Below are 24,956 nucleotides of genomic sequence, written 5' to 3'. Positions count from 1 at the left end.
AATTTACAGGAACTGGAGGCTTTTTGCCAAGAAGAATGGGCAGCTTTACCATCTGAGAAAATAAAGAACCTCATCCATAACTACCAGAAAATACTTCAAGCTGTCATTGATGCTAAAGGGGGCAATACACGGTATTAAGAACTGGGGTATGTAAACTTTTGATCAGGGTCATTTGGGTAGTTTCTGTTGTCATTATGATTTAAGAAGAGTAAACACAGTTGTTTGATAATAAATTGCTTTACCTAACCACTAACCATGAGTGAAAGAAAAGTTTTTGTGTTATCATTCATATTCTCTGAAAAATGGCCAAGAAATCATAAATTCTGCCAGGGTATGTAAACTTATGAGCACAACTGTATATATTTATTTATTTATTTATTTATTTATTTATTTATAGATATATGTATATATATATTTATATATATATATATAAATAAATAAATAAATAGTGTGGATTGGAAATGTGGAGCCTCTTCTTTTTTGTCGAGGATACAGAGTCTGGCTTTTTACGAAGATTTATAAAGTCCACCAAGGAGCTGTCAAAGTAGGTTTTCCTAGTTTTGTTAATCTATAGAAAAGCTTTATAAGTAGCAAACAAATCCTCCAAAATGTCAGACCACTCCTTGAATGTTCAAACTATCTGGACTGCACTTTGCTTCCACAGCATAATGATGATCTTTGCAGATTTGACTTGTCAAAATTAAATCCATGTGAAGTCTGTATTCTTTGCAGTCTCTGCATCGTTTTATTTTATGAGCCTTATTTATTCATGATCATATTATTTCAAAATAATGATACAATATTTTACTTGAACAATGCTGGTATAGATTGCTGTTCCCTTCTTCTACTTGGGCTGAGTTAAAATTTAAAACATATTTAGGAAATAAATCAGATTTGCCTTATGCATCTGTAGCACCTGTTAATAGATTTTTTTTGTTAAATTGATATTCAGTCATCTTCATTAACTGCAGTGGTAAGTGATGTACTGTATTACAGAATTAGTGTCTGGTTTTGTTTTATTGCACTGTCCAGTAGGTGGCAGTGTAAACCCTTTTATAGCACAAGAAAGGAAAACACAAGTTCCAGAAACTGCTCAAAAAAATAAAGGGAACACTTCAAAATTACAATGTAACTCCAAATCAATCACACTTCTGTAATATCAACCTGTCCAGTTAGGAAGCAACACTTATTGTGAGTCAATTTCACCTGCTGTTGTGCAAATGGAACAGACAACAGGTGGAAATGAGAGGCAATTAGCAAGACAACCCCTATAAAGGAATGGTTCTGCAGGTGGAGGCCACAGACCATTTCCCTGTCCTCATCCTTTCTGCCTGATTTTTGGTCACTTTTGCATTTTACCAGTGACCTCACTACTAGAGGTAGCATGCAGCGGTGCCTGCAACCCACAGAAGTTGCTCAGGTAGTGCAGCTCATCCAGGGTGGCACATCAATGCACGCTGTGGCAAGAAGGTTTGCTGTGTCTCCCAGCACAGTGTCAAGAGCATGGAGGAGATACCAGGAGACAGGCCAGTACACCAGGAGACATGGAGGGGGCCGTAGGAGGACAACAACCAAACAGCAGGACCGCTATCTGCTCATCTGTGCAAGGAGGAACAGGAGGAGCACTGCCAGAGCCCTACAAAATGACCTCCAGCAGGCCACTAATGTGCATGTTTCTGCTCAAACTGTGAGAAACAGTCTCCATGAGGGTGGTATGAGGGCCAGACGTCCACAAGTGGGGCCTGTGCTCACAGCCCAACACCGTGCATGCCGATTGGCATTTGCCAGAGAACACCAGGATTGGCAGATTCGCCATTGGCGCCCTGTACTCTTCACAGAGCAGGTTCACACTGAGCACATATGACAGACGTGACAGAGTCTGGAGATGCCGTGGAGAACGTTCTGCTAACTGCAGAGCCTCATTTTGAATTGTCTTGAGGAATTTCCACAGAAGTTGGATCAGCCTGTGATCTGATTTTCCACTTGGATTTTGTGTATGATTCTGAATCCAGACCTGCATGGGTTAATGATTTTGATTTCCATTGATCATTTTTCTGTTATTTGGTTCTCAACACATTCCACTTTGTAATGAATAAAGATTTTCAACTGGAATATTTCATTCATCGAGATCAAGGAAGGGTTGTTTAAGTGTTCCCTTTATTTTTTTGAGCAGTGTAGTCTGAGCCCATGTTCAAGTGGTATGTGTTGAAGCTTGCACTAGATGTTGCCTGACATGTTGCATTCTTTGCCGACCCTGCTGTGGAATAATACACTGCTGTTTTTTACACCACAAATGCTGTTGCAGTGTGGATGGTGGAACACATCAATTAAAAATATGTTACAGAGGCAGATGTTTTTGTCGTCATTGAGAATTCTTTGCTTGTGATCAAGGTTTATATTTGAGCAATACAGACCTGTTAGATTCACTGGGATAGACAAAATTAATGGTCTCAGCAAATATGACAATACTTTGCGCCATGACATGTCAAAGTGCTTATGGTTCGGAGTCTATATTCTACCACTTATACACAGTTACAATGAAGATACAGAAACTGAGATAAATGTTAGAACCTGTAGCCTCAGCTTGAAAAATACTTCCAGTACAGTATTCATAGACCTCTGATCCCCACCTAAAATACACAAAGTGCTGTTGATCTGCAGCCTGCAAATCAAAAGGAACTGCAGTCTATGGAAGTATTTTGGTCTGTGTGAAAACTACATGTAATCATCTCATCAATAATGTTTCACATGTTACAAATAAAAAATCAACAGATTCTTTGAACTTTATCATTTGTCCATGTATTGCAAACCATAGTAACACAATCAGTAGGCCTGTAATGTCAAACTACTCCCTACAGTTTAGTCATTCTTTAAATGACCACTAAATGTCTGAGTTCAGATGCAGTAAAACAGCATGTTTATCAATGTTTAGTAGACCAATGACTTTTGAGCTCGCTTCTTTGGGGAATAGTGTCTAAAAATTCCAATATTGGTATTAATCTATCAGGGTTTTTATAATAAAGTAACATAATGGTTGGAGGGTATTCTAACATGTAGAGTACGTATATGACTAGTTAAAATTTAATAGAACAGGACCAGTAAAATTGGAAAGTACCTTCCCTGTCCCATTAAAGTTACTAACCATAGACCTTTCTGGAGTCCCTTAGCTCCTTTGTCTCATAGGTTCCTCTGAGTTGTTGCCATAGACCATGGGTTCCCAAAGTGTGGTTCAGGACCCCCTGGGGGGTCGCGAGACACCAATAGGGGGTCGCAAGATTGCTTCCAGATTTTCTTTTTTTGTAAGTACTCTAAATTTGCTTAGTTCACCAATTATTGTGAAAATATAGACACAAATAGTAGTTACATTTGAAATGAAACCCTGCAAATTATTACATTTCATGAGTTTTCTGCCTTTCTTTGTTGCCAGATGACTCCTAAAGTTAGGGTTAGCTAAGCGTTAGCAGCAGAGGAAACAGCCACATGTGCATGTAGGTAAACATATTTTGAAGTATGAAGGAAATCAAGTATGATGCAACATTTAATCACTTCGAGGGACAGTGGGGGTCACAAGTCTTTGGCACCTGTATTTTGGGGGTCACGGGCTGAAAAGTTTAGGAACTTTGCTGTTGGGGACGTTCAAGACTCCAGCTGCTACAGACATGCTGAACTCCAGCAGCAACAGCTACTACTACTATCTCTCTCATCACTCTCTCTCTCTCTTATTCTCCTCTATCCCTCTTTCCAACCCCAACTCGGTCGAGGCAGATGGCTGTCTAACATGAGTCCGGTTCTGCTTGAGGTTTCTGCATGAAACGATCATCAGCATGATATTCATGCCTTTTATATGTTGTCATGGTAAATATCCTCATGCAGAACATGATCTGAGACAATGGAGTAGATTACTTATGCAATTATTGAGCAATATCACAGGATTTATGCCATAAAACAACAGAAATATGTCAACTATTGCCATAATAATCACACTACAGTAAATCTCCCTTTAATATCGCATTAGGCCAATTTGGGCATAAGTCAACATAAGCGAACATCACTGTTTCATGGAAGTAACAATTTACAAGTTTATTTTATCATTGACATGAAGCATCTTAAGATATCATGTTTTAATTTCAATGGTTTAGCAAAAAAAGACTTCACATCTTAAAAGTGTTATCTAGTAATAGTTCCTTGATAACATTTCCTGGAAATGTATATACGATATTACTTCATCACAGTATTGCATTACATGTTCCATGATAAAAAGAATGTAATCATACTGCACATTATTAAGTATTAGCCTCCATTTACTATTAGCAGGAATGCTAATGCAAGTTTGCCTCAAAATTAGGAAAACATTTCGAAGCATTCTCCATAAATCCCTGAAATATTTTTTTGTACTTGGATCACATGTTGTCTGAAGAGAATGTTGCAACTGCAAGACGAGTATCACAGAAAAGACATCTCCCACATTCTGCAGGCTGTCAATGCAGCTGAAGAGACTCCTTGCATTTATGACTGGTGTGTGACTTCTTTCATGCTGAGGTGAAGCTGTTCTTGTTTCTACAAGTCTTTCCAAAACATTGCACAGAATAGTGACTGATATGTGCCTAAAAAGAGGAACGGATTGATCCTTGATCTCCTCAGTGTTCAGTCCATGAATTCCTGTTTGATCCTAATAAGGGTAGGAAGGTTTTGACTGCCTCTTCCCTTTCTCTGTAGAATGTATTCACTAAACTGGGAAGAGTCCACTCCACCACCACATGCGCCTGTGATCCCGAACCCTCTCTGCTGTAACCGCTCCAACACCTGCAGTCACACACAAACAAAGACCAAGAACACCATAATGAGATTCGACAAGGACCATTGAGCAATACATGAAGACATTTCTGGAGTTAAGAATCTTCTTGCACAAAAAATGAATCTGGTTAAAGGTTTCATACTTCAATTACAAGACACTTTGTAGAATAAGAAAATTATTGGTGCTCCCCTTCTGTAAGACACGACCATGTCATGAGTCACACCTGAGACTGAACGGACAAAAAATATATATTTGCCAGACCCCTGTGTCCTAATGTCACTGTTCTTATACCTCAATACAGAAAGTCTTAAATGATGGAGGTTCATTTGGTGGACTACAGTGGCTGGGAAGTGCAATGCAAATTTACAAAGGATGAAACACTGTTAAAAAGTTGGTGACAAATTTACATTTAAAAAAACAAAACAAAAGTACATTTAAGAAAACAAATTTACAAAATCAGAAAAACTTTTACAAGCCGTGAGACAATTTGACAAGTGACAGAACATTTCTACCAGACAGAAACAAAATTGCAAACGCAGATTCTGACGGAAAAAGAATGTGCCAATCATTTTCAAAATAAAAGACTTCTGAAATTGGAAAATGTTTGAAAACAGCCAGGAAATTAATATATATTTGACATAAACAACCCTGTTTCTACTAAAATATATTAATTCAGACTGCTAAGAGAACACCTCAAAAGGTATTCCTGCTAATCACAGCCCTGACAAATAAAAACCATGGGAAAGTCAGCATATACATTTATTTTGAAATTCTAAATAAGATATAGTTGCGATTGGTGGGAACACGTTTTGAGGAGTTCTCTTATCAGTCTGAATCAAAATATTCAAGTGGAAACAGGGTTGTTAATGTCAAATATATATGAATTCCCTGGCTGTTGCACATTGTCATATAACAGACGTCTTTTATTTTGAAAATCGTTGCCGATTATAAATGTGTATCAGGACTGGTAAAAATGTTCCGTCGCTTGTAAAAGTGTTTCTGATTTTGTAAATTTGTTCTCTTAATTATAAATTGGTTTGGCCTTCTTTAAAGTGTTTTGCTAGTGTCATTTTATAATTTGTTTTTAATAAAATGTTCTCCAAAATGTAAATTTGTCTTCAACTTTGTAATAGTGTTTCATCCTTTGTAAATGTGCATTGCACTTCCCAGCCAATGTTTTTTATATCCTCCACAAGTGAAATTGTAATGTACCTAACAAAATGATTTGTTTTTTTTTTCAAATGTGCGAGATCAGAGTGAAAGAAGAATCAATCATTGATTGATGCATTAAGTGTGTATCTTCATGGCTAACCTGGAATATAGTCTGCAGTTCTGTGTCTTTGAATAAATGCGTTGCTAACAATAACAGCCAGATGCCCAGGGGCCTAGGGTTATTTTTCATTTTCTTGAGGAGAAATCCATCCCACACTCAGCCTCTCTGGCCTGAAACATCAAGTCACTGTGAAGTAGTCCATTAGTTTCTCTCTCCCTCACCACCCTACTGGAGTGAACATTGTGACATTATCTCTGTTTGTCCTCAGGAGTTCTGTGTTTCTCTGTAATGCACCCCTGACAGTGAGAAGACGACTGACTGACAATAATGAAACGATTCACACATCAGTTTACGTACATCCAAACAAGAAAGTTATATGGTGATTATGATTTTACATAATAAAAGGGCTAATAAACAATATACACATTGTGTAGTATACCTGAGTTTAGTATCAGACTCAGGACACTGATTTTAAATTGACTTGTGTCAAAACATACAAGGTAGAGCACAAGGGACTCTACCTGGAAACACAAAACCCTTTGTAGCCTACCATGCTGCGAAGGACCTAGTCCCATCCCTTTTCCATCCTGCCTACTATTTTTTCCCCCCCACTACAAGAGGGAAAAAACAACTACCTGCTCAGCAAACTCAAAACCTTTTTGTTGCTCTTCTATGGTTGAGAAAGCTCCTAAGTGAAATCAGCCCAGTAACAACTCCACTCTAGTTCCCTGGCTTTCCATAATACTCATCTGTTCTCTCTGACACACTGAGTGGGATCATTGCAGAGGATTAAGCCCAACTGCAGATTTGCTTACTACAGCCGGAGTAAACCTGGGAAAACCCCAAACAATTCCTGCCATCAGGAGCCAAATGATGAAACCAATCAAATCCCGTCCTGCCGTTCTGCCCGCCTCCTGCACGTACATTCCCCAGGCGTTCACTCCCCATCCCCTGCCTCTGCTTCCCCTGCCTCTGCTTCCCCTGCCTCTGCTTCCCCTGCCTCTGCTTCCTCTGCTTCCCCTGCCTCTGCTTCCCCTGCTTCCCCTGCCTCTGCTTCCCCTGCCTCTGCTTCCCCTGCCTCTGCTTCCCCTGCCTCTGCTTCCCCTGCCTCTGCTTCCCCTGCTTCCCCTGCCTCTGCTTCCCCTGCTTCCCCTGCCTCTGCTTCCTCTGCTTCCCCTGCCTCTGCTTCCCCTGCTTCCCCTGCCTCTGCTTCCCCTGCTTCTGCTTCCCCTGCCTCTATTTACTGCCCCTCTCGCTCGACCTCGGGCCTGTCCCCTCTGACCCGATGAGGTGCTTTGCCCAGGACTGTAGTCCGGATCAGAGTCTAAAAAGCTCTCACCACGGGGGCTCTGACAAGCCAAAAAAAGACGTAGTCCTGAGAGAATGCTACATTCAAATTCATGCTAGTTTTCCATGACTACCAACCCTAGCTTTAAATGGTTGGTCTACTCTGATTTAGCACTACACAGATTTTTCTTACAGATGATAACATAAGAAAATGATGTTATGAGTGATGCTAAACAACATTGATTGAAAAAAAAAAACCTAACCGTAAGCAAACAATTCAGTCACACCAGTCTGACCCCCCAAACATTGGTATTGAAAGGTTAGGTAATTCATTCTGTGTGTTCATTGTACCTGGACAGAGTTGAGGTGACAGTAGCCATTGAGAGGGAACCGGGTTATATATGTAGAGTTCTGGTTGCAGCTGGTGTTAAGTGTATTTGTCATGATGTCTCTGACCTCTGGAAAAACTTCCTCCATCACAGCCCGATGGGCGCTCACACTGATCCTTTCACCAAGCTCTGGAGCCACATGAATCATGACACACTCACACTCCAGACACACCCCACCACATTCCCTCTCTGTCCTCCAGCGCTCCAGCTCGGCCTGCAGTGGAGCCAGCTGAAAGAAACTGGCCTCTTCATAGAGCAGGGAATATTCCTACAAATACACACACAGAAAGCACACATTGTATACATGGAGACTAGTTCAAAGACATGAAATTATACATCACAGGAGAAACAAATGGCTCAGGAACTAATCATAGATTCACATTCATATAGGTCCAATACTCTTTGTTATGTAAATGAATCCACCCTGGGAAATGATCGGATTTACTACGTTGCAGTTGAAGTATAACCCCAATTCCAAAAATGTGGGATGCAGTGTGAAATGTTGATAAAAACAGAATTTGGTGGTTTCAAAATCATCAGGCTTTATTGAATTGAAAAGAGTGCAAAACAACAAATCAAATGTTGACATTGAAAGTTTTTATTGTTTTATGAAAAATACATGCACATTTTAAATTTGATGCCAGCAACACATTTCCAAACAGTCGGGATGGAGACAACGAAACAGTGAATGAGTTTAGTAATTAAAAGGAAAAGCCTGGAGAAACATCACTCAACAAATGAGGTTCATTTAAAAATGGCTTGTAGCATGACTGGGTATAAAAAAGGAGTCCAGAGAGGCAGAGTCTTCCAGAAGTAAAGATGGGAAGAGGTTCTCATTTCAGTGAGGAAATAGTTTGGCAATTTCAGAAAATGTTCCTTGACTATAAAATTGCAGCATTTGAGGATTTTATCATCAACAATACATAATATCAATATAAGATGTAGAACATCCAGAGAAATCTCCATACTAAAGGGTCAAGGCCAAAACTAATACTGGATGGCGGTGATCTTGTGGCCCTTGGGGAGCATTAGACATGACTCTGTGGGGAAAATCATTGCCTGGGCTCAAAATCACATCCCCCCATCACTTACTTCAACTCTCCCTGTCCCATTAAAGTTACTAACCAAAAGACATTACTGGAGTCCCTGAGTCCAGTCCCTTGTCTTGTATACTCATCTGCATCACTGGTGGCCTGCTGCTGTGGACGTTCCAGACTCCAGCTGATACGGACGTGCCATCGGCTACAACTAATACTCTCCGTCTCACCACTATCATCTCTCTCTCTCTTTTCATCTCCTCTATCCCTCTTTCAGACCCCAACTCAGTCCAGGCAGATGACTGTCTAACATGAGTCTGGTCCTGCTGGAGGTTTCTGCCTGTTAAAGGAAGTTTGACCTTGCCGCTGTAACTTGCTAAATGCTGCAAAGTGCTCTACTTATGGTGGATTAAGATGAGATAAGACTGAGTCCTGTCTGTAAAATGGGACTGGATCTTATCCGGTCTTGATGTTGGGTCTCTGTTCATAATTTAACATAGAGTGGTCTAGACCTGTTCTGTTTGTAAAAGCGTCTTGAGATAACATTTGTTGTGATTTGGCGTTATATAAATAAGGATTGATTGATTGATCCAAAAACCATTGTCTGTGAACACAGTTTGTCACTGCATCCACAAATGCAGGCCATGCAAAGAGGAAGCCATGTTCAAGATGTACTAAGGCACATTGAAACTGTCCTATGGTCTGATGAGTCAAAATTTGACATTCTTTTTGGAAATCATGGAATGCATCCTCCATTCTAAAATCAGCACAAATAAGTCTGAACAATATGTACAAGCTTTGGATCAATATATGCTACCATCCAGACAATGCCTTTTCAGGGAAGACCTTGCAGATTCCAGCAAGACAATGCCAAACCAAGTATTTCAACAGCTTAGCTCTGAAGAAGGAGCGACTGGGTGTTAAAGTGGCCTCCCTGCAATCCCTACTTTTCACCCTTTGACAACTTTTGGTGCATAAGGAAATGAACAAAATGACAAAACAACACTGTTCTCCCTGGTTCACAGACATTTACAGTGTTGTTAAATGAGAGGGGATCCAACACTGTGGTAAACATGCACCTATCCAACTATATTTGAAATATGTTGCTGGCATCAAATTAACATGAGCATATATTTTTCATAAAACAATAAGATTTTCAGTTTCAGCATTTTATGTTTACATCTTTGCATTATTCTTAAATATAGGTTTTGTAATGACTTATCATCATTAAAGGTATTAACAGTAATGTCACCAAATAGTTTCATGGAGAACATTTGTTCCCTTCATAGTTTAGTATTAACTTTAGTGCCTTTAACAATAAGCAAAATGCAGTCTAACAAAAATCCTGGTCTAAATGGTTTTCTATGTTTGAGTTTTAGAATACATTTATGGATGAAGTAGCATCTTTGCATATGTTTGATAAATCTTTGGAGAATAGTTGTTGATCTCCCTCAAGCTCAAGCTGCCATTGCTCTTTAAAAAAAGGCGATTTTCTGCTGTTTGTTAAGTTCTGACCAAAACTGTTAATGTTTGCCTTGAGAGCATCTTTCCCATCTTTATTCTTTCTGAGAGACAGAACAGTTGAATTAAACTTCAGTGCTACCAGGCTCCCTAGACTGATCAAGACAGCCAAATAAATACCCAAACTTTACAATGTATTTATTCCCTATGCAATGTGCAATGAATTAGCAATGAAAGCCAAAAACAGATATTATACTTCATGTGACCTCAAATTAATTTCATCCCATATACAGTATTTCTGTTTGAAGGGTTAAGACAACTGTGTTTGGTTTAAAACAGTCTTCCCACAACCCTAATTCCTCAAGTTTGTACATTTGGAGAAATGTTCATAATAACCGATTATTATGGTCTGCAAATCATTTAAAGCCTATATTGGATTTAAAACAACATTTTTATTATAATATTGAAAAAAATTATTTGAAGTTAAATGCCAGCAACCCGTTTCAAAACAGTTGACACAAGCGCATGTTTACCATCGCATCACCTCTTCATTTGGGAACCCCAGAGACCAGTTTCTGTGTTTTGAAAGGGAAATGTTGTCCCATTCTTCCCCGATATAATATTTCAGCTGCTCAACAGTTTTCAGTCTCCTTTGTTGTATTTTTTGTGTCATGATGTACCAAATGTGTTTAATAGTTGACAAGTCAGCACTGCATGCAGGCCAATTTAGTACCGGGACTCTTCTACTACTGAGCCATGTGGTTGTAATGCGTGCACAGTAGTTTGGTATCGTTTCTAGGCTGTATTATGAAAGGGCTCCTCTGACGGTGGCATTATCTGGATGGCAGCATGTGTTGCTTAGCATATATATATTGTTTAGCATTGATGGTATCTTTTCAGATGTGTAAGCTACCCATGCCATGAGCACTTATGCATTCCCATACCACGAAGGATGCTGGCTTTTGTAGTGTGCACTGATAACAAGCCTGGTGGTCCCTCTTTGACTTTTCATTTCTCTTTTTCTTCCCTTTTTTTTGTTTTCCTGTGATTTGGGACAGTGCATCTGTGATAAACTGTGGTAGTACCTGATCAAAGCTCTAGACAGACACTCACTTTGAAGTCATCAGGGATGAGGAGTTTTGAAGTGCGGAGGAAGTTAAGTATGTAGCGGAACATAGGGCCATCTCGATCGATGAAGTAGTGCTGCTTTAGACTGTCCAACACTATGGGCTCTGTTCCATTAAACAAATGGCCGATCCTGCCAAAACAATGAAAAATAACAGTGAGGCCTCTTCATCAAATACTGGCCAAATGTTTAGGCGGCTGTCATGTCAGCTGGCAAGAAATACACTGAAGCAGCTGAATGCTCAGACCATGATCAAAGACAAAATTAGATCTCACTCCCCATCATCTATGGTTGTATTTTACAACTTTTGTAATGAATTCCAAAAAAATATTTGTCTGTTTTTTCCAGGTTTTTTACTATGACAAATATTTGTGAAAGTAGAAATGGTGGCATCAGAGGTGGGACTACGACTGAGTAGCTCAGAAAACACCTATGCAACTCTCATACTCGGGATGTGCAGCACTGCAACCATGGGTTGAGTGGACAGTCTTGCCCGTTGACATGGGCAGGAAATTTAAGCTGTTCCAGTTTCACAGGCACTTCTCGGGCTTGCAGTTTGAACCGCCTTCTTTTTCTTGCAAACCTGGTCCTTTCTGTTTGATTTTTTTAGATGTAGAATGTGCTGAATCTACCCTGTCTTAATAATGATTTATAACAGAGTCTCTACATTTTTTAAAGCTACCAGGAAAACCTCTCAGACCTCACTTCTTTTCTTTGCATTGTCACCTTTCAAGCATCCCTAGTAACCCTGAGATCATGTACTCTGATAGGAAAGCATAAATGACAGTTCCACCTCCTGATGAAGTGCTATCTGTACTGCATTTTATCATCTGTACTTTAAAAAGAGAAACTCACTGCTCTGGCTCCTTCTCATACTGTTTTTACTAGGGATGCACCGAAATGAAAATTCTTGGCCGAAACCGAAAACCGAAAATGAGGAAACCAAGGCAGAAAACCGCAAACCAAAACACTGAAACACCGAAAGAAATTATTATGCCAATTATTAGTACCATTGCATTTATGGCTATGACTGTAGTGTGTACTGCCCTCAGTAAAATCAAGGCAAGCGGGTTCTCCGCATCCATCTCGGCCTGGATCGTTTCTCGTATGCGCTGCTTTATTCCCACGTCCAAGTAATGATCTTTATAACGCCGATCAAGTACAGTCACGATGAAGTGCAGAGGATCTGAATAGATCTCAGTGAAACGTGTGCTGACAGACACTCAGAGTGTACTTTTCATTGTTTTCATTCCGTAGTCCGTCTCAACAGCTTTGCTTAGAAGACGCTTTAGTGCTGAATTAAAGGAAGAACTGATGCAGACATGTTGGCCCCAAGCGGCAAACTCCGGTCTCAAACGATGAAGCCAATGCGGAAGTGATATAAACTGCAATACATCGAAAATCCGCTTGAGGCTGGCTGCAGAAACACCGGAAACCACATAGATATGAATGGGAAACAGACGATCTTTGCAGCATTAATAAACATGTTTACAGCCTGGTTCAAAAAACGGCTTGGCCCTACAACGCTAATCTCTCTAATGGCATACACTGTACGGGGGGTGAATTTTTTTCTAACGTGACGGTTAAGAAGATATTAAGATTAAGAGTTTTGCCCAAATAAGGACATGACTGACGTGAATCCCGGTCGGGAACACACAGCCATTGGCTAAGAGACTCACACTACGTCACACTCTGCCTAGTTGAGTTCCGCATTACCAATATGGCTGCCGCCGTCGATTTGCTTCAAAACAGCTCTCAGGAACAGATGGGTGACGTCACGGATACTACGTCCATATTTTATACAGTCTATGGTTGGCCCTTATCCAGACAAGCACATACTGGCTGCGGTTTTTGCTTGCATCATCACAACATTCTGTTTCAGCCGTGTTGTTTCTGTGATCAAAGTCTTTCGGGCGAAAACCGAAAATGCACTTTTGGGCCATGTTCAGCCAAAACATTTTCGGTGGCCAAATTTTCAGTGCATCCCTAGGTTTTACTGGGCTCAAAACCTTGATAGGTGACATATCATGCAAAATGGACTTTTTAATGGTTCTCTACCTGAAATATGTTTCCCTGGCATGTCTACAAACCCCCCGAGAATGAAAAAAATCCATTCTGCCCCTGTTTTGATTTCTACACCTTTCTGTAAATGTGTGTGAAACCAGCCGTTTCAGTTTTACGTGTTTTTGTTATGCCAGCCCATAGACTGTATAAAATACAACTCAACCCCTCCTCTGTTTTTCATTCCCTGCACACGTGTGCTAACAAGGAGTTTAGGAGGGAGGCATGCTAGTTGTAGGCTGTCTTAATAAACACAAAGGTCGGTTTTACTCCCCACGTCTGCAGATTTGAAGATCTAGTGGATGATTTTTATTTATCATTGAAAAGTGCTAGCGCTAGTTAGCATAGCCACATAGCTACATGTCGTAGCTGTGTACCAAGACACACGTCGACATACTGACAAATAAAACAACAAGAAACACAGAATCTGTGACCAATCCTTCAGAAAGGTCCTGCTGCCTTTCTGGCAGAGGTCGGTTTTACTCCCCATGTCTGCAGATTCTGGATCAGATTCAGAGGGTTGAAGTAACGCAAGTCTGTGAGCAGCCGTGTATATTCAGCCAACATGTAAACATTAGATCAACGTGCTGGACAGTCGAGGGCACATCCACTTCCTGAGGGGGCGTGGTCAGAGGGAAAACAGCCTGTTCTGAGGAGGACTGAAGAAGAGGACTTTTCAGGCATGCCAAAATCTGATTTCAAAGAGGGTTTTTTTAGCATAAACTTTAAAGACATGTTTTGGGGACCTCTTAGACCAATATATTTTGATGAAAAAAGTGTGATATGTTACCTTTAATGCTAACTCAAATGTCCTGCATGAATCCCTGAAAATCACCATTGCTCTTGCCATTTCCCTTGCAAACATTGCAGTTCAACAGCATAAGCAGTTAGCATGTAAGGTTAGCATGTAGATTTTGTCAGGGGGACAAAAATCCAAAACAAAATATGGCCTAGGTCAGTATTGTAGCATCAACATGTGGGCTATGTGTTATTTTTTTGGTAGACATCTGTTTCTGTGTCTCCCACTATAGTAGAAAACCAGGCAGGAGTCCATCAATGTGATGCCAAAATGCAAGAGAAATAAAAATATCCTACTACCTCTTAAATGCTGCTTTAAATAATGTTTGATTATTAAGAAATGTTAAATGCTTCTATCCTCACTACAAAAATATTACCCCTAGAAATGACCCACTTTGCAGAGACTTTTTTGGGGATAACTAAGTCTGAGGGCAATAATGTCCCAGTCCCTACATAAGGCACTTTAAAGAAACATATCATGAAAAACTACTTTTTCAGTATTTTGCACATATCCGTGGGTGTCTGGAGTATTAACTCACTCACAAAATGTGAAATAAGCCCACCCAGTCCTTAATTAGTGGTCCACTTTTGTCTGATCGCACACAATCAGACGCTCTCATCAGAATCTACTCGCCTTGTGATGTCACGTGGCGAGTTTTTCTAATTATACCTGCCTCCTCACCTGGCACCTCCAACCTTCAGGGATACCCTAAAGCCTGACTGTAATGCCGATGGATGCTGTGCTTGCGTGCTGTGGATTCAATGTGCTGGCTACAGTCCGGTTAATCGTTGATCCTCCTCCCACCTGTTCGTCAGTCTCCTTATTTCCCGTCTTCCTCAGATCTGAGTTAAAGTCTGTCTCTGCTCATTCTTGAATAATCAACAGAGAAGCGTATCTCTGCTGTTTGGTTGAGCAGTCAGATCTTACTGTCACTCTGTGCAGCTGTCAATCAAACGTGACATGAGGCGTTTAGGTGACAGTAAAAAAATCTGGTACTTCACTGCACGTCGTGAACTGATGTTGGTATGGAAAAGTAGACCAGAATGGTTATTTGTATTTGGTCTCTTTTCCACTGGACAGTTTGGCTGATGATATTTCAATAAACCAAACTAGCTTGTGTGTGAATTCAGCATTTACACCTGACTCCGGTTCAAACATATAAGCCGGACAATGATGTCTCCTGCAGCCATGTTTTGACAAACGTCTCGCAGAAAAGAAAAGGAGCTTTTGGATTTAAAAAGACAAACACCAAAAATGGAGTGTTTTTAAAGAGGGTGTTCAGAGCTGGTCCAAAACCTCCTCTGGAGCTTGATTTATGAAATATTTTGACTGACACATGGCCAGGATGTTTCATTTAGACATCCGGGGACTGTATTAAATGGTTGAAAAAGGGCATGATATGTCACCTTTAAAAGATTTACATTTTATTTTTAACAATGTTACAATAAAATGTTCAAAATATTCTTTCCTGTGTCATGCACACACTGGACACAAAGGCTTCCCGCCTCTACTCTCTGACTGAAACTTTCACTATACTGAGTTCACTTGTCTAGTGGCAAAGTGGATGTGTGTCTCTCACCGTGACTCTGGATACTTTGTGAGTGTGGCCAGGCTGCTGGTGTACATGTGTCCTCCTACATCAATGTGGACAGGTGCATTGGTTTTGTTGAGTTTAGCTGGTGTGGGGATGCCTACATGGCCCAGAGGACACACAGGAGACACAGAGACCAGCTGCTGACTTGACATACTGCTGCTGCTGCTGCCATGGCTGTCCTAGGACACAAATCACACAAAGACACATAGGAGTGGTAGTATCAGTTTTGAAGTAATAGTACCATTCATAGTAGTGCTGTGGGGGGGTGATTGCCCTCATGCCTAGAAGAAACCGCGCTAAGGTGCCCTCTTGGATTCCACAGATAAAACATTAAAAATTGCCTTCTCAGGTGCTGTTCCAGTGGAAAATGCATGAAAAGTGCCCACTGGCTGCCCCTAAATGTTTAAAATATCAAAAAGTGTCCTCTCGATGCCCTACCAATGTAAAAAAAAAACTTTTAAAAAACTGCCCTCTGAGTGCCCCTTAAATGTAAAAACAGGTTAAAAAAATTGTCCTCTGGATGCCCTTGTAGTTAATTATGGTATGATATGTTAATTATGTAATAATCAATGATATAGAAGTAAATAAATACTTTTGTTTTTTTCTTTTTCATAATTAAATTTCCTATACATTGGTCACATTAATAGTCACCAGAATGCATTGAATTAAGTGTTAGATGCTTAAAGTTTTCTGGGGGAGGACCCCCACACCCCCCCTCCTGTTACAGCTGCCTCAACACATTTAAATTCACCCTAAACTGAGTACTAGGGGTTTGAAAGGAGGTGCCCTTTTTTAGTCCTTGCCCCTGCCCCTCAAACAGCCTGAGTACACCACTGTCATCAGTCAGGATTCTTATCAAAAACCAGTTCAACTTTTGACAAAGGCGCTGTTTTAATATGTTCTATTAAAGTGAAAAATAAACTAAATGTATAGTGACACTTCAAGTTCTAATAAAATAACATTTAAAGCACACGTTTTATTAATCTCTTTTTAAAAAGTAAGCCATACGGGTACTTCAAATGTGTGAAATGTAAAAACATTAGTATTGGTAAAGTTATTTGAAAGTTCTAAACATTAGTATGGTCAGAATTTGTGACAAAAACTCGACTGTACAGCTCACAAATTCAGGAAAGTATCGATGGTTTCATGAAGTATGTCATCTCTTTTGCGCATGCTGTTGATCTGTGAGTACACTTGGATTACATTCATGTATGCTTTGTGGTAGGCTTCGGGTTTAAACAGATTGATATTCATGTTCTAGGCTATTTGGACTTCGTTGTAAACACTGTGGACATCCATGCACGGTTTGTAACCTGCACAGGAGTAGCCTCGGACGTACAGGACTTGCTTTAAATGCTGTAAAACACGCCAAAGGTAATATAAAGATCAGTTTTTTGTGTTACCTGTGCGGTTCCAGCCACCAGGCCCCCATCGGGGGGCTTCACATTGGCATAGGGCTCCTTGGTTTTGGTAAGCAATGGATCTTTTCCGTTCCGTTCAACGGGCGAGTCCGCGCGTATCCCGGGACGCACGCAAAGCTTCTTTGCGCACGGAGCTCCAGGGTCCTCCGTGGAGCTGGTTCTGCTCGCCGGTCTTGCTGGTGTGTGTGTTGTTGATGATACAGTCACTTTCTCTGTTCGCTGCTCCTTCAGGTGACACGGGATCAAGAGCTGAAGGTGGGACTGCGCGTGACCGTTAACCGTTTCCGTGGCAACATACAGCGTCGTCGTCGGTCTGGAGCCCGCGGCGCCCACGATGCTGTTCAGCGTTGCTATAGAGACGGCACCAATGCAGTGGTTGGTGTAGGTTTTGGAGAGCTTGGCAGCGCGCGACAACATCTGCATCCTCGTGCCCAACAGGTTTTTACCTATGGCTTTGTTCTCGTACCACGTCACGTCGCTCGCGCAGCAGTGGTCCCGGGCCCGCTGGAAGAACGCCCTGCAGAGCGGGTTCCGTTTGGACACGTACCGGACGAAGCTGGCGTACGGACACTGCTCTGTGCCGGTCTCGTACATGCGCGGCAAGGTGTCCTCGTCTGCGTCCGGACGCTTCTTGGTCCAGGCGGTGGAGCGGGACTTGTGGTAGGGTCCGAGAGCTTTGAAATAAACAAACTTTCTGCCGTCCTCGTCCACGGCCAGGCCGAACGAGTCCTCCTCCAGCTCCCGTTGGTTCTCCCGGCCCCTGGTGCAGAAATACATGCAGGTCTCGAACCAGACTTTATTGAGCAGTCCGAACGGCATGTCGGTGTTAAACACAGAGGACTCGTACAGTTTCCGCAGGTCCGAGCGCGTGATGGCTTGCTTCTGCACCACGGGACCGGCGCCTTGCTCTTCCAGCCTCCGTATGACCGCAGCCAGGGTCAGATTGGCGCTGCGCAGTTCTGGGTCCTTTGTGAGGTCCAAGGTACGGCAGTAGGGTGGCTCGTTCAGGTACCGGTTCAGTGAGCTCCGTATGCTGATGAGGGACGACTTGCTGTACAGCTGTCCACTTTTGGAGCGCGCCTCGGCGTAAAAGGAGCGAAGCACTGCACAGAGCGCCTCCTTATCCAGAGTTTCAAAGTCTGGACTTTGGGCTTTCTCACTGAGGTACTCCCTGAAGATCCTCACCGCATACCGGGTGGCAAGGCGGGTGTTCTCGCTCAGCCTACTCCGGTCTGACCGCTGGAGGTCTCCCTCCAGGTGAGACTCCAATCCAGCGGGGATGCTGCCGCTGAAGGGGTCCGCCTCTCCCTCCTGCTCTCCTCGGTCCATACTCCGCATAACGACTGCTTGTGTCTCCGCGGCGGAAGCGCTGGTGCTCCCTGACTCCCACTCCAGCTCCACACCATCTCTGTCGGAGTCGTAGTCCTCCTCCTCCCCCGTGATCTGGACCTCCTGGATATCATCTTCATCTTGATCCTCATTCTCCTCCTCTCTGCTCCTCTCAGGGCAGCTCATCTGCTCCTGGTCCGTGTCTCCGCTAGCAGGCATTCTCGCCATATTGCGGTCTGTGAAGCAGACCTCCGGCAGCACGCATGCGCTATATTGGACCGCAGCGCTGAAAGCCTTTTGTGTTTAAGTGACCTTCAGCTGTGCACGCGCTTTTTTAAGGTACATGGGGCGAGCGCAGCGTGAGAGTAAATTTGGAAGCGCGTTCCCTCTCAAAAGGCTGCAGTATTAGACTGCATATTGGACCAGCAACACAAACACCGTGTGCTGTGGTGGATTCTAGGACTGCAGGAGAGTGACCTCGAGAATCATCATCAGCTAAACAAAGATTATTTTCACGTTTACCACAGTTTGACAGCTAATATGAATGTATAATTAAGACTGTCAGTGAAAAGAAAAATATCCATTTAGAAAATGAGATGTAAACAAGTTCTGTTCAATTTCCTACTGGCCCTATAACTGGTCTTACAGCTGCCCATGAATTCAAAGACATGGTGCATTAGAAATGAGGAAGAGGACTTAAGAATAATCCCTCCAAATAATGCTAATGCAAACATATTTTATTGCTAATGTTACCACATGTCTGTAAACATACTGTGTCATTCTTTTTCAGGATTTAATAGTCATATGTTTTTCTACATGCTGTTATATCTTACATGTTATATATGTTAACTGTCATGTACTGTAGATATTAAGTTATGTCAGTTTTGTGGCTCGTACCTTAGGCTTGGGTAAACAAAGATAAAAACAGGCTGTTTATAAGAAGCATGAGCTGCTGTCTCTACACATGGAAATGAAATGCAACATAAGAAAGTATCAAAGGCATACCTTTTTTATTTGGTTAAGAAGGGAATATACATGAGGTAATGCACATGTCAATGACATGGAGAGTTTCTTTATTGTTTTGTATCACATCTTGGGTCTTAATGTTTTATCAGGAAGATGTAGGCCTCAGAGCCTCTGGGGATGCAGATTTACTGGGTTCGACTTCAATGTTGGTAATTTACCTATAACTTACCTATCTATTTATCAGATAGAAGTCTACATATTGTGTATATATCTGTAATAGTTACCATATTTTATTTTATTTTTACTTTATTCAATTTAATTTTATTTATTTATTTTTTAATTTAATTTAATTTTACCCTTGTCATTGCTATTATTACTGTTATTATATTTTTTAACTACATTGTTGTATTCCCCTGTCCCGTGTTGTAAGCTGCTGTAACAATAGAAACTTATCTTATTTAGGGAACTGATTGTTGGGGCCTTGCTCTTAAACACTGTTTAATACAATAGTGTTTTATAAAGCAGAAACCTACTAAGACATGAGCTGTATTTAGACTACATTCTCTTTTTAATATTGCTTCAGTAATAATTGTTGGGCTTTAAAGGGACTTGTTTTTAACCATATAGCCTTGTTTGACAGTTTTTTCTAACCTTGGGAAAAGCTTACAAACAGTCTTACCTCAGATAATGTTATATCTCTATATTTTTACTTCATATTCATCAAATATACTACTACTATACTATTACTACTGCTACTATCCGTCTCATTACTCTTTCTCTCTGTAACTAGTTAAATACTATGAGGTGCTCTGCTCATGGTGGATTAAGATGAGATAAGACTGAGTCTTGTCTTAAGAGGGGATTGGATCGTATCCTGTCTTGGTGTTGGGTCTCTGTTCATAATTTAACATAGAGTGGTCTAGACCTGCTCTGTTTGTAAAAGCCTCTTGAGATAACTTTTGTAGTGAGTTGGCGCTGTACAAATAAAGATTGATCGATTGATTGATCAAATGTTCCTGATCTTCGGGGACTTCAACCGTTTATTTTCTACAGAGCTTATTCTGTCTTCTGTACATACTTTTATCATTATTTTCATTGTATTTGTATTTATATCTTATCAATTACTTCTTCTATTATTATTATTATTATTATTATTATTTGATATTCTTAATTATTGTGTATAGATGCAACTTTAATGACTGAATTTCCCCACGGTATGAATAAAGTATTTGTAATTCTAAATGATAGATTTTGAAATGTACAAAACAAAAATATAAACTCTGTGCTTCTAATCTTGAAGCCTGACTCTCACTTAACATAAAAAGGATATTCTAAAAGGCTGAAGTGCTTATTTTTTACGAACCTCCTTTATTGCTTCGAATGATCATTATGTACCCACTGTGCAATTTGTCATCAGCCTCTCAAATGACCCTTTTTCTTAGCACTGCCTTCATGAATATTAAAAATACAATATTGTCAAAATCAAAATAATGCACATTTCCTTAGAACAGCAAAAACACATTGATGGAATCTGAACATTAGTAAGTAAAACACACTGACTCATGATGTTTATGCTCAAGTGCGTGTATTCTGGGCTCTAGTTCTGGAGGAAAGTTACATTGATCCTTTGTTTCCAAGACACCCTTTTTTGATGTGCAGCTATATTAGCAGCTTCTTAATTTAGTATCCCATCATGCTCTGTGTCTGCTCCCAGCTAACAGCACTGGTTCCTCCCCTGGGCAAACATGACCTTGATATACAGTCTCCACCCCATGCACTGCTTCCTATTTGTACTACACCAGCTTATTATTTTATATTTAAGTATTAGGCCTACTGTTAGTGGTGGTCATAGTGATGATGATTATCCCTTTCTATAATTGTAATTATTATGTTAAGTGTATGAAAAGGCAAAGGAGAAGAGACTATCCTTCTTTTTTTATTACACAAAATTGTAATACAGCAACACAACTCTGACTGGACAAGGTCTAATACAGAAGTAAGGTGGGAAGAGGTTCCCCTTTCTGTGAGAGATTCAGTTAGGAAATAGTTCAGCAAATACAGAATTGTGTTCCTGACTAAAACTGCTGATTTGGGGAATTTATCATCAACAATTCAAATATAATTTAAAGATTCAGAGAAGCTGGAGAAATGTTTGTAAAAAAGGGACAAGGCCAATAACTGAAACAGGTCGGCTGTGATCTTCAGGCCCTCAGGCATTAAAAACAGACATCCCTCTGAAGTGGAAATCACTGCATAGGCTCAAGATCACGTGTGCAAACACAGTTAGTCACTGCATCCACAAATGCAGGTAAAACTGTACCATGCAAAGAGAAATGCAGAAATGCCTGCAACTTCTCTGGGCCACAGCCAATTTAAGATGGACTGAGTTTAAGTGGAAAACTGAAAAATCTAAATTTGACATTGTTTTTGGAGGTCATGGATGCTGCATCCCCATATTACACCAAGAAGATTCCAAACTACATTTTGTATATATTACAAACGATGACTCTGTGATAGAAGAGTTCAGCTGCTAAGCTGGACTTCCTGCAGTTCTGACTTGTCACCTATTGAAAAAAAAAATACGATAAAGGAGACCCTGAACTGTTGCACCACTGAAATCCTATCAGGCAAAATCCCTTCATCCCCCTCTCGTTGGTAAAGCAACAGTGGCTTTTGAGGACAAGAAACTCCTGCGATGCATGATAAGTATGATCCTCCATTTGTCAAGTTTTTACCATAAAACATGTTTATTAATACAAATCTTTTGTGCACAACAACTGTATTATTTGTTTCCTCAAACCACTGCATTTTGCAACCCCCCATTGTTGCCTATCACATTGCTGCTGTCTTCTTTAACTATGGCTTTTTCTTTCTTCAGTTCACTGATAGTTTATATTATTGTTTGGTGCGACCCTCCACTTCCCCACCACCACTCAGTCCTACAGTTTTATCAGCTTCATCACCTCATCAACCTGAGACGACATCATCAATCATCTTCCCATTACTGACCAGTCTTCACAGTTCTTTAGCTGCTTTAGCTAAAACTTACTCTACCAGTGTCTGAAGTTTCAGTCCAGGGCAAACACCCTCTGATCACCTTATCTCCCTGTAGAGTTCAAGTGTCAAAGAGCCTTAGACATATTTCAATATCACATACTCTCAACAAAATGTATACTTAGCTTTCATTTATTAACTTGTCTATATTGATTGAAATGGCTTTGGAAAAGACTTTCCCTCAGTGTGAGATCTGCAGGTTCCCATGAAGCATATAAAACACAGACAGTTTACACTTAATATTAGTTTCCTTTCATTCATGCATCCCACTCATGTTCATTTTATACTGTTTTCAAGATGTTTATGTCAACTTTATTGACAATTAATACTTTGATAGCTTCATCATATTAGCCATTTTAATTTAACTTCCACATAATTGTGCTTTAAAGTATTATATAAATGAAACTATGTAGCAGCCGAAGATGGAAGCCAAAGAATGGGCCTCATCTGGTGCATCTAGCATTGCACAGTAAACACATCCTATTTAAGTGTGACTGAAAGGCCCAAATCCCTTGGCACGTTTTAGCCACTATGTTATACTGCGAGGCAGCTGTGTCGACAGAGCTGAAAAAGCAGCAGTCTTTCAATGTCTTACTACAGCAGTGTTTGTCGGTTTCTGCTGTGGGGCATGTCACCAGGAAGCCTGAGACACTTCACAAGCACGAGGCACCCCAGCATTTTAATTCTTGTTAGCGGAGCTTGCTTCAGACCCTGCGACCCAATTAGTAATTAGCCAGCCTTTTACATGGAGACCTTTGCTGTGGTGTGTGATCCTTGCCTGATTTGTATGCAGTTTGTGCAGACTCTGATAAGAGCACCCGGAGTACATGTGCAGTACTTTAAATTTAATTTTATGATAATTTGCATACCAAGAGCGCTGCAAGGCAAGGGGATATAACATAGCCTGTCTTCAAAAGAAGATCTGTACACCAAGCACAGCAAAATGTGTAGGACTGCTTTTTTTGTGCAGGCAGGTAATTTGCTCCCTGACTAATCTGCAGAGATAGCGAGAAGTTCAGGAAAAGCTCTTACACAAAGAACAAGCTTTAGCTTGGAGGCCTGTCAAAAACCTGAAGAAATTAACACCAAGGTGTAATAGCTGGAACAGCTGCAGGAACCTTGGAGGCTATCAGAGGATGTGTGTGTACATGTTTACTTGCAAATTTGTGAAAGCAAGCAATTTTTAACAGAATGTATGTGGAATATATATATGTGTATGTGCATGAACAGGTATCTGAGGGTAATTGATTTACGGTAGCGTCGAGACGTGACAGTGCTACGCTGAAGTGTTTTTTCATGTGTAACAGATGAGGAGTAGGAGTGTGGGTGGAGGTTGGATGAGGTTAAAACTGAGGTATAAACTGCACTGGCAGTTGTGAGCAGCCTAACTCTGAAACCTTTGAGAGCTAGCAGCTACTCTTTACCACAAACACAGTTCATCAGTAAGCCTTTAGTAAGTGCCTTCGGTTACTTACAACAAAACAATAAAAGAGGTCAGAGATCAGATCAGGTTTGTTCCTACATGAAGAAACCTTGACCTCTTTGAACAACACTGTTTTATTACACTGCAAGACCATAGGTACTCTTATTTCTCCCCAAAACACAAATGGAGACAAAAGAAGAGACATGTTTAGAACTCCGTTCCTGCTGGAGGTTTCTGCCTGTTAAAGGAAGTTTGTCCTTGACACTGTAACTTTCTAAATGCTGCAAAGTGCTCTGTTCATGGTGGATTAAGATGAAATAAGCTTGAATTTGATCATATCTTGATGTTGGGTCTTTTTTTAAATTTAAACAAGTATGGCCTAAACCTATTATTTTTGTAAAGTGTCTTGACACACATTTTTATTATGAATTGGTACAGTATAAATATATTAATATCTGTTAGTCATCTATCATGCATCATCATCTTTCATTTCATTACTTTGTGACCTTGCACTATGTTTCTGTCTTCCTGAGTCATTATTTATGATTCACACCCACAAAGTGACTGTAAACATCCCATATTTGAATTGCTATGAGTGTGTCTGTCATACTGTGTGCTCATAAAAACCAGGTGACTAACTTACTAACTTACCTTACTATCAATAGATAGATAGAAGTGTAGAAGTGTACATAGTGTATACATCTGTAATATTTTCTATATTTTATCTTATAATAATTTATTTTATCTTATCAATTTTTTAAGCCATTATTATTATTATTATTATTATTATTATTATTATTATTATTATTATTATTATTATTATTATTATTATTAAAAATATTAATATTAATATTATCTTTCTAACTATTAAGTACTATGTTGTATTCTCCAGTCCCAGGGTGTTAGCTGCTTGAACGAAAGAATTTCCCCCAATGGGGGAT

General features: G+C 40.4%; 1 protein-coding gene across 1 annotated transcript; it reads right to left on the bottom strand.

The window, feature by feature from the left end:
• Window positions 1-4,041: 4,041 nt before the first annotated feature.
• LOC117826223 lies at window positions 4,042-18,829 on the bottom strand. Its single transcript, XM_034702141.1, has 5 exons — window positions 17,226-18,829; window positions 15,808-16,001; window positions 11,356-11,500; window positions 7,707-8,012; window positions 4,042-4,803 (listed from the first exon to the last, which is right to left on the bottom strand). The coding sequence occupies exons 1-5, from the start codon at window positions 18,798-18,800 to the stop codon at window positions 4,645-4,647; spliced, it is 2,379 nt and encodes a 792-aa protein (XP_034558032.1). The 5' UTR covers window positions 18,801-18,829; the 3' UTR covers window positions 4,042-4,644.
• Window positions 18,830-24,956: the final 6,127 nt, after the last annotated feature.

Source organism: Notolabrus celidotus, chromosome 2 (genome assembly GCF_009762535.1).
Source record: "Notolabrus celidotus isolate fNotCel1 chromosome 2, fNotCel1.pri, whole genome shotgun sequence".
In the NCBI taxonomy this organism is placed as follows: Eukaryota; Metazoa; Chordata; class Actinopteri; order Labriformes; family Labridae; genus Notolabrus; species Notolabrus celidotus.
Note: the sequence above shows the minus strand (reverse complement) of the source record. Positions and strands in the feature narration are given on the sequence as shown.